The 11,791-nt window shown below is 33.6% G+C and overlaps 1 protein-coding gene across 1 annotated transcript in view; it reads left to right on the top strand.

The window, feature by feature from the left end:
• Positions 1-286: 286 nt before the first annotated feature.
• LOTGIDRAFT_155935 (hypothetical protein) overlaps positions 287-11,791 on the top strand; it is a gene marked incomplete at both ends in the record, with an annotated part of 21,140 nt that continues 9,635 nt past the window's right edge. The window contains 2 exons of the mRNA XM_009068432.1: positions 287-1,267; positions 7,486-7,621. Coding sequence (XP_009066680.1) covers positions 287-1,267; positions 7,486-7,621 — 1,117 coding nt within the window. The remainder of the gene's footprint in view (positions 1,268-7,485; positions 7,622-11,791) is intronic.

Raw genomic sequence — 11,791 nt, 5'->3', positions numbered from 1 at the left:
CTGTGCCCGATGACAGTTGAGAGTAATCTCAACTATTCTCTAACTTTATCGTCTATATTCTAATCCGCTTAAAAGAATATTATGATTCGATGAACTACTGTCAGTTGGTATTTGATGAGCTCTTAACGTAACGTGTTTGAAGTGTTTTTCATTGGAGCTATGGAACGTTATCTGGAAGTTAGAATTACGTGATCAAAGTCGAGTTATTAGCTTTGTGTGTGTTGAATAACAAAGGCAGATTTTTCTCGGTTTTAAGGCAGACACAAACAGGAAATACATAATCAAAATGGAGGAAGGGGAAACCGTACAGAAAACGAATTTTCGTCAGGAACTAATGAACTATAGAAGCTTTATGAACAATAATTTATATTCATTAATGGGCGCTGACGATAAACGGCCACCCACTTGGAGGAATTTCATTGCATTATGTGTTGCTACATTTCTAGCTGTGAGCTCGGTGATGCCATCAAGAAACTTACAATCTAGTGTATATATTAATACACATTTAGGAAATCTCTCATTATGTTGTATGTATGGATTTTATCTCTTGGGTTGTTTCACAGCTAAACCAATAATGGACCACTTCAGACCGAAATGTTTACTTTTAATCAGTTTGTTCACTCATGTTTTATACTCCATATCTAATGCCGTTCCTTCATTCTACACGCTCTTGCCATCAGCTGCTCTATTAGGCTTCTCACACCCTATAATGTGGTCCATCCAAGAACGCTTGATGATTGGTTACTCGCTTGGATACACAGCTTCATCAACATTAACTTTACAGCATTCTCTCCATTCCTTCCAAACTTTAATGGTGATAATTATCCACTCTGCTCATATCATGGGTAATTTGTTGAGCGCTGGACTCATATCTGTGTCACACATACATTGTCCTGGACCATCATTATGGGGGAATATGTCCTCGCATAGATCTATTGCAGGAGGAGGACCTAGTACAGAAGATCGGTGGACATATACATTACCTTTAATGCCAATACTTACCAGACAAGGTGCTGAAAAACCTCACGAATTGGACTATTACCAGTTGCTCACTGTACTCTTTGTTTGTTTCTCTGTTATATCAATGGGAGCATTGTTGGTATTTTTTGAAAATCCTGACATTATAATACAAAAGAAATCGGGGACTTGGGCTCAAAGACTGAGTAAACTGGTAGCAATTACCAAAGACCCTGGCTGGTTCCTGGGACAAATTGGTGCCATGTTGAATGGCTTCTTACAAGGCTTACTTATCAGTGATATCTTAAAGGTGAGCAATTTTTTCAAAGACTGTGAAATTTGTTACTTTGTTCATCATAGCATTGTGGTTTTGTCAAAGGGGTCGCGAAATCTTGCTCTTTATCACTGGATGTACGGTTTCACTAATTGGATAAGCTTCGTATATTAGGGGAAGAAAAAGGTCCAATATTTCTCTGAAACCCACTTTTAATGAATGTCTGTAGTTTCATAGCATAAAGCAACATATAATATACCAAATATGTAAAAATCTATACAATGGCAGTTCGGTAATAATTTCCATGCAATCTAAAAACCTACAAGAGTCAGTATTTCTGAATTGATCTATTTTTCTCTTATCTACAGACAGTGTAATGACCATATTTTTGAAATCTTAACTTAATTGTGTATTTGTAACCACAAGAGACTCAATCAATGCCTATTCATGATTCAGATTACACAATCAGTCCAACATTTTTTTCGTTTAAATCAAATCTTGACTTTCCTGAGCACGAAGCCATTATTTTGTAAAAAAAGATTTATATTTTATTACTCACACTCCGATGTTCCTCGTATAGATAACTAATTCTAATTGTCACTTTTCAAATTCAAATTTCAATTTTACGTGTCAGGATAATTTCTTATAAATTCAATTTAAGACCTGGAAGTATCGATCATGAAAGAAGAATTCCACGTCATTTTTATTTTATAGAATGAATTGTGAATATCTCGTGAAATGTCTTTTCATACAAAAAATGAAATAGCAATAAAAACTAACAAAATAAATGTTAGCAGCTCAGATTTATTTTTTGTAATATTTGACAAGTAGGACAAGAGAAATGTACTTCATGTATCCAACGGAATTTAAAACTTTTAAAATATCAAGAACTATGCTATACTACCTATAGCTTTTGTTTAGGGTTTGCATTCCAGCTATTATAGAACAAAATATGTCTGATATATACTTACATGATTTCAAAAAAACATTATTTTTTGCATCAAAACTAGCTGCACTAATATGCATTTCGGGGATTTTTTTTAAATAATGGAGGTGTATGCTGCATTGAATGTGAAGTCGAAAAGAATATAATAAATTTTAGACCACAAAGAACCTTGATTGAAAGGTCTGGTTGAGAGCACTAGCGAATCTTCATTACCCAGTGCTGTTAACCTTTCACTAAATCGTAATTTATTGTCGTTTTATCTTTCACTTTCTAGTTCTGGAACTTTCCTTTGTGTTTTAATATAAAAGTATAGGGAAAGTTCTTTTGATTCGTTGATTAGGTAAAGTATTTTATTAATCACAAGAATTGATTATTTTCTAAGTTATTAGTTAACTGCCTGTCTTTAAATAAAAAACATTAAAAATCAATAAGGTACTAATCAATTTTTCCTCTCATAACTAGCTGCAAATTTAATGGAAAGAGAATTAGGATTTTATCTATGAATAGTTGAATATAAATAAGATATTGAGGCATGAATGTCGATAAGTTAACAAGAAAGTTACTTTAAGATTTTGCAACCAGGCTGAATTCGAACAATAACAATAGATTTGATTACACGGTAAAGCTAGCAAGATTGTGTTTCTTAGTGGCTTTTACTAACTTTAAAGGTCATAATGTGAGATTAGGTTTATTATGTGCTATATTTGATGTTACCAACCGCTATAATATGGAAACAGAAAGAAAAAGAAAGAAAACTGTTGAAAGAATCTGGTCCCAAGGGATTGCTAATGATAAACTTAAAACATTGGCGACACACTGATTCACTCAGGACTCAAGAGAGCTATATTTGTGGTAATATTTGTGATTTAAAGCTATAATGCTAAGGGGGGATATAAGGTTTTTTTTTCTTCATGTATAAAATAGATTTTGTCCGCAGAAATGATAGAAAACGGGATATTTGACGTCACTAGCAACAAACAACCCAACTTATTAGCAATTTTAGAGAAAAGACATCAGAAATTCACGTAAAAATCTAAAAAGAAATCTACTCTCTATGATTATGAAGCATTCAGATAGGCTTGAAGGAAATACTATCTGTGTTTAGGTTTGATAAGTATAGAACAGGGAGACCAAAGCAGAATTTATCTTATTAAATCTGCATTTTATCATCAATAGTTTTGACATTTTACATTTATAATATTGGTTATAAGTTAACGATAATACACTATCTTTGGGAAAAGTGTTTTGGTCTATCAGCTTTCTCTTTTAAATATCAGACCATTAACTTTTTACATTTTATTTGAATATTTATCGCTAAATGAATAAACAAAGTACTAAAGATCCGAACCGCAAAACGAAACTCCTAATCCAAACTACATCCTGGCAAAACATGGTAGCAGCTAATGAACTTATCACATATATATCAGTATAGGCTATCAATAATAAGTGAGTAAGTATTTCATAATGAAACATGGTATCAGGTGTCAAGGAGAGTAAGCAAAGTACCAAAAACGAATTGACCGATGAATTAAATGTTCAAGTGACGTAACGGATGAAAATATATTTATATAATCCAATAATCAAGGGAGGGAATTACGAACGCCTTTTGAACACACTTAAACAAATTATTTTTATTTTTCTGAGTATATTTTGCACAACTCGAAACTTCGAATATTCCACAACTCAAAATTTGGGATTCCATAACTCGAAATTTGGGATTCCAAAACTCGAAATTTCGAATTCTATAACTCGAAATTTCATGTTCCACACCTCGAAATTTCGGATTCTATAACTTGAAATTTCAGATTCCACAACCTTCCACAAATTTCCAATAAAAGTGTGTTACTGCAATAAATGCTAGATTCTCTAACCGATTAAACTCGTCTCGTTGGGCCTATGCTTAGACGATGTAAATTGATCAAACAAGATTAAAAGTGGAAGTGGGGAGTCATGAGCACCGACGGTGCGCTATAGCAAGGGGAATCTGGGGTTATCCGCGAACATTTCCAGCAATCTGAGACGGAACGATTTTTTGATGAAATATCGTGATTTGTTTTTTTTAATGATATTTAATGATCCTCTCCCCTTCCATCTGCAGCTCTGACAAGGATTCTAGAATCCTCCCTTCTTCGAAATCAGTCTAAAAAAATATTTATTCGCGGGGAATGACATGGATCAAGTAGCCCCATACTGATTTGCAGGTAATATTAATGATCACACAAAATCACGATGTTCAGCAGAAAATGCCATGTCTCATGTCAGATCTTTTTTTTTTTAGAACTCAAACTTTCGAGTTGTGAAATCCTAGACATTTGCACTCAACTAAGGTGATAGTGAGTTGACAATCCCGGTCTCTGAGTGACATTAAATGACATAGCAGAATTGCTGCCATCGTATTCAAAATTTTCATAAATCAACTGCCAATGGCCTGTTCGAAAACTAGCATTTAAAGTAATTTATTTATAAAAAAAAATGATCTATAATACATATCTGCCATTTGATTAGCATGGACCATTATATATATGAATGTCCCAACTAATCAAGAATCTTAGACGGAGACGTATAGTAACATACGATTTTGATACCATAACAAGTGGCGAGATCTGTGAAAGCCTTCTCATCATTGAAATCCAACAGATAACAGATAATCTAACCAAACCAAACCAAACCAAACCAACGACTACCATTCAACTACCAACCAACAAGAAATACCATGATCAGAACGAGTTTGGAAGAATGAAGGAGATCGAGTAACTCACTCCACACCATCCAGGGCCGAGTTTCACCGCCATGTCATTCGACCCGACCAGACCTAACGAAGAATCAACAACCAAACCAACAACACAGAATCATCTAATTTGAACCAATCCAACTACCAACTACTACGACTACCAACAACTACCTAGTTTGCGATATCAGCATCCGCTGGAAGCGAACGTTAACTTGTCATCTATCTACCTACCTACCATCATTGAAATTTGAGTGATTCTTTAGAAAGCAAGATGTGCTCATAAAACTAGTGTTTTAAGACTAAATGTGAAACTAAAACGAAGTTAATTTATATTTTTATTGACCTCTTTAAATTTTGATATACAAATCGTTATGTTAGCATAAGATAGACAGAAAAAGTAAAACTAGGATCATATTTGATTATATTTAATGTGCGAGCCGTATTCGTCGGAGATTTTTGTCGCTTAAATCTTGATTAAAATCTCGCGAGTGCCCGTGCTTCCACGACAGGATTATCATGTCGCCGACAGGATTTATAATATCAAACAAGTGTGCCCGTGCCAATCGTTGACACTTAAGCCAAGACTAATCGCCGACAAAAGTCTCCGACCAAGACCGCTCATGTGCCCACACCTTTAACTGTCTATGTTTTATCGCAGACAAATATAATTCAATACAATAGAGAAACAGACGATAGCACAATATAAATGTAAATTGCTGATAAAGAATTGCTTCCAGACTAAGTTTCTATACAGGTATTGTTTGCTCACAATAGGATCTTAAATCATAATTTAACTGCAATTCATACTTGACATTAACTTGAATAGTACGTAGATATAAATAATTATCTTCAATTGTAGTCAACAGCAAGAGAGGTTATTATTTTTGAGGAACACAGTGTTTTATGTCATTATTCCAGCTTCAGATATCAGACAACCTCATTCCAGTCTAATCAACATTTCATTCCCCAGTCTCTTGTTGATATAAATAGTCAATTAAACATTCGATTAGAATTTAATTTTAATTTCGACAATAAAATGGCTTACTCTGTCTGTGTAATATTGAATTTAGACAGTATATTTCTCCCTCGGGCTATCTAGTAACGATTTTTGGTAAATCAAAGTAATGTAATGTTTAGAGACATGAAAATTTACAAAAGTCTATGTTGATTTTATATAGTCATTTATTTTAATCTCTTTCCCTTTCTAGACATGTTATATAACATTAATTCAACCTAGTAAAAGAGAAACAAATTAGACACTGTTAATATTTCATTTATTTCCTTAATATCTTGAATATTTCGGTATCTACTCTAATAGGTGTCAATTCTCTTGCGTATGGCACTCTGACATTTTCAAATGTTACCCCGTACAGAGAGTTAAAAAGATGTCGACGTGATAACCAACTGTGTTTGTCAGTTAGTTGTAATATTGAGAGAAAATATAATCAGTATAGTAATGAGGAACCGGGTCCTGTTGGAAGTAAGATGCTGTGACTAATTTAGACACGATTTGAATAGATTACGATCACTATTGTAACTAGCAGAACTAATGACTGTTTTGAATTTAAACTAACCTTATTGAGTCAATACTGATATAGCAATGATTGATACTCTTTCTTCCCAACTTAATGTAACAAAATGTAAATTTTACTAACTGCATATAGATGAATAAGACAATTATATGGATATATACTTCTGGAATATTTATTACTTCAACGTTTCAATGTGATTCCATTTTATATACCTGATGACAGTGTGAGAACCACATTGAATCGTTGAAGTAATAAATATTCCAGAAGTATATATCCATATAATTGTCTTATTTATCTATAACTTGTGCTTCTTATATGCCATTGAAGAATTATGCATATAGATGGGTTTTTTTTGTTCTACGCCCACTTGAAAATGTAGACTTATATTGTCGTTGCTCCTGTTTTAAAGACGAGATAATTGCTTTTAGTTTTTATGTAATCTGGATGAAACATGGTATATGCCGTCAAGTTAATATTGAGTTATTGCCTTTGACTCTAAATTGACTTGTAGACTATTTTTTATACAATCTACACGCTTAGCATGCGTGTAAATATTGATGAGATCTCGGTTAAGTTCGAAATCAGCAATAATGGGGTGGACGGTATTTGGCTCATTGCCCTTAACTTTGTAAAAACGTGTCAAATTGTGGCTTTTTATGCAATTCTGATGGAACTTGATATGGGCATATTATCATATTATTCTTGTTAGGTTGCTATTAGTTCCACTATAGGTTTGATTTTATTAATCTAATCGTGTTGTAACTAATATAGGCTTGTTGATATCTTAGTCAAGATAGAAATCGACAATTCCAACATCTTGAAAGGTAAACCCTATCGCAATATTTTAATCAAAGAGTATGCCCAATTTTGAATCTCGAGATATATTTATACCGTAAAATCAATTGTCCAATATGCCATTAAAACATTTAATTTCATCATGCTATAAAGATTCTTGAAATTTGACGTATGTGTTTCACTGATTGATTTTGACTAATATTTTTCCTTTAACACAAAAATAAAATTGATTCAAACATTTATATTGCAGATATTTGGTAGTGATGTATTTGGTTGTTTTATTGTCGGGTACATGATGATGTGTTTTGGTACTGGTAATTTGGCAGCCATCTTGAGTTTGGATCGTCTGAAAAATTATAGACTAAATATATTGTCCTTAATGCTAGGTATTATTTCTTCAAATATAATATTTAGCTTTAAACTGGAAATGGATTCAATTGATCATCAAGATGTGAATCGTTGTATGGTGACCAATTATGTCAACTCGATTCTTCGACTGTGAAGTTCATCAGATGTCTTATTTATTGTGTCGAATCTTGCAAGATACTATTTTGGTATTGGCAACCATTGATTTTTAACGACCATTGTCTTGAATTTCGCCCTGATAAGTACCTGGTACATGCCTCTTAACCAGCATCCTGTGAAAATGGACCCATGATATCGTATAGCTACAAGTAAAAATTGTAATCACCAAAGTGCTCGTATAAGATTTGAACGACATATAGAAGCGAGGAGCACATATAACAAAACACAAGACAATATTATGGAATATAACACACTTCTTTAATTGTGTTGAAACGTTATGTACCTAACCTTATTAAAGAAGTGTGTTATATTCCATAATATTGTCTTGTGTTTTGTTAAAAAGTGCTCGTAATGAGAATATTCTCAAATATATGACAGTCTCAACATGGCATCATTCTCAATAATGTTTCCTTTCAATGCTCGTCATTTCTGACATCAACATCCACATGCGATCCTTTTTACGCTCCCGTTGGTCTGTCAGTCCGTCAACATTTCTTGTGAACACAATAGAGACTACAGTTTTCAACTGATTTTAATTAAATTTGATGTGATCATTTATATTTATGAGATCTTGGTCAAGGTCGAATTTGACAATCTTTCGAGTCAAAATTTGTTTGTGAACACAATAGAGACTACAGTTTTGAGATGATTATAATGAAATTTGGTGTGATCATTTATATTGATGAGACAATTTGATGTATTTGGGTAATTGCAGTGCGTTCTTCGAACGCCTTGCATTGTTTTCTAACTGTTTATTGCAAGGCGTTCGTTTTACGAACGCCCTGCATTGTTTTCTAACTGTTTATTGCAGGGCGTTCGTAAGCGAACGCCCTGCTTTGTTTTCGAATTGATTTTTTTTGCAGGGCGTTCGTTAAACGAACTTCATGACGTTTTCTAACTCGTGGCTATTCACGTATTAAATGTAAAACGAAAATGTTCTGCGCAACCGGAAGTGAGATAGCAAAAAACCGGAAATGGACTGTAGAGGGCGTATTTATCGTTCGATTTTTCTCGGGTTTCCTTTATTATAATTCTTAGTACAAAGGACATATGATAGCAGTTGAAAATATTCGATTTTCCAAAATTCGTTCGATACTTTTTTTTGTTGAAATTAATCGAAAAATGCTATTTCGGTTGCTTTTTGACGGATCGATTTGAAATTTTTATGACGTAGACCGTCGGTATGGGTAAAAAATTTTGCATAGTCAAAAAATGTTCATCACTTCCGGTTTCGATATTAGTACTTCCGGTGGCATCACTTCCGGTGAAATTGAGTTATGTCAGAAATGACATATGCATAAGCTTAGTGTCACTAATACAAAGTGTTACAACTAAAAAAATTCGTACCGGAAGTAACATATAGGTCGCCATATTGGTTTGCCTCAATATGCAAAACTTGCTATTTTGGAGCTATTTATTATCCGATTTGAACAATTTTGGTGTTAAATGATAGAATTAACGTTTATCTAAAACTTGTTGAGGACAGAATTTTGATTTTCGGTTTTGCCTTTTTTGTACGACCGGATATTTTTTTTCAAAGTTTGAAGGCGTATATCTCATGACCTTGACCTTTGGTGACCTTCATATTTACTATGATGATAAATTGTGACCTTGAATATCTGATGACCTTTTGACCTTTGGGGTCAGACAACCATTTTCGATTTTATAGGGGTTTAAAAATGGTCCATTTTGAACCTTTGCAGTGCTGTATCTCGTAGCCTAATAGTGATATAGCAATAATTCTTTCGAATTCATAATGCTGAGATTCTGAGCTTAACAGTGATATACAACATGTCTATGTAACACGCATATTTAAAAATTACATTCGTTTAACATTGTGGTATCAAATTTAAGTTAATGAGATGTCAGTATAGATAAAATTCCTGAGTTTGACATGTCCGTTAAAGTACCATTCTCCCCAATTTCTATCAGAAAGTTCGTCAACTCCAGGCACTTTTGTATATTTGCATTTAGAGATGCAGAAAAGTACTTACATCCATGTAATTGCAATAGACCAACTTCGTATGTACCCGAATGTCGTAACACGCCCTGCATCAGTACTGTTATTAGTACAGTTCTAGTTTTTTTTTTCTTCATCCCGGGAGCTTAGTTCTCGGAAATGGCAATGGGTACGGCTAAACGGATTTTCTAACCTGTGGAGAATTGTGGAATGAATGTAAAACGAAAATTCTCTGAGCAACATGAAGCGACGTTAGCAACAAACATAAAATCGCCTCTAGAGGGCATGTTTATCAACCGATTTTGATCGGGTTTCTTTCATTGTATTTCTTGTAACAAAGGGCAAACGAATTTTCGAAAATCAAATAATAACCGAAATAGTATTTTTCGATTAATTTCGGCAAAAAAAAGTATGCAACGAATTTTCGAAAATCGAAAATTTTTAACTGCTACCATTTGCCTTGGATTGACTTGAAACTTACATAGTGTAGACCGCCAGCAAAGTGGAATAAAAGCGCACATTCAAAATTTTTTCATTACTTCCGGTTTCGATGTTAGTACTTCCGGTGGCGTCACTTCCGGTGGAATTGATTTATGTCAAAAGTAACATATGCATAATATTACCAGCCGTAATACAAACCTTTTAAACTAAAAAAAATCGTACCGGAAGTAACATGTTTGTCGCCATATTGGTTTGCCTCATTTTTGCCCAAATCGATTCCCAGAATTCATTTTTAATCCGATTTGCGTAACGTTTCTGTCAAACGATCTGTTCAATGTTTGTTTATAAATGATAGGAAGCATAATTTTGATTTTCTGTTTTGCCTTTTTTGTTCGACCGGATTGTTTTTTTCAAAGTTTGAAGGCATATATCTCATGACCTTGACCTTTGATGACCTTCATATTTACTGTGATATAATTTGTGACCTTGTCTATCTGATGACGTATTGACCTTTGGGGTCAGATACCTATTTCCGATTTTACAGGGGTCTAAATATGGACCATTTTGAGCCTTTAAAGTGCTGTATCTCGGTCCCTAATAGAGATATGGCAATAATTCTTTCGATTTTGTAATGTAGAGATTCTCAGCTTTCCATAGATATATAACATGCATACCTTACATGCAAATTCAAAACTCCATTCACTTAACATGGGACTATTATTAGATAAATCGGCTAATTAGATTAACCTTGCTGTCAACCCCAGCAGAAATCAAATTTTAAGTTGTTTTAAAGATACCCCCCCTTTTATATTTCTTAAAAATGATCTTTGTCCAGTTATGGTATAAAATTAAGCTCTCAGGTGGATTGAATCATGTCATATTTTAATTTAAGCTCACGGCAGCGTATTCAAGGTATACCTCCACTTAATTTACCAACTTTCTTATTTACTATCCGATTTTCATCAAACTTGGTATGTATGTGTATAATTAAATTTGATGGAATTATCGAATTTGCGTAGTGCGCATGCGCATTGCCAACTTTCTTATTTACTATCCGATTTTCATCAAACTTGGTATGTATGTGTATAATCCAATTCTAAATTTGATGGAATTATCGAATTTGCGTAGTGCGCATGCGCATTGCCAACTTTCTTATTTACTATCCGATTTTCATCAAACTTGGTATGTATGTGTATAATGCAATTCTAAATTTGATGGAATTACCGAATTTGAGTAGTGCGCATGCGCATTACCAACTTTCTTATTTCTTATCCGATTTTCACCAAACTTGGTATGTATGTGTATAAACAAATTCTAAATTTGATGGAATTATCGAATTTGCGAAGTGCGCATGCGCAGTGCCAACTTTCTTATTTATTATCCGATTTTCATCAAACTTGGTATGTATGTGTATAATCAAATTCTAAATTTGATGGAATTATCGAATTTGCGTAGTGCGCATGCGCATTGCCAACTTTCATATTTATTATCCGATTTTCATCAAACTTGGTATGTATGTGTATAATCAAATTCTAAATTTGATGGAATTATCGAATTTGAATAGTGCGCATGCGCATTGCCAACTTTCTTATTTCTTTTCCGATTTTCATAAAACTTTGTATGTATGTGA

This window comes from Lottia gigantea (assembly GCF_000327385.1).
Source record: "Lottia gigantea unplaced genomic scaffold LOTGIsca_9, whole genome shotgun sequence".
Taxonomy (NCBI): Eukaryota; Metazoa; Mollusca; class Gastropoda; family Lottiidae; genus Lottia; species Lottia gigantea.
Note: the sequence above shows the minus strand (reverse complement) of the source record. Positions and strands in the feature narration are given on the sequence as shown.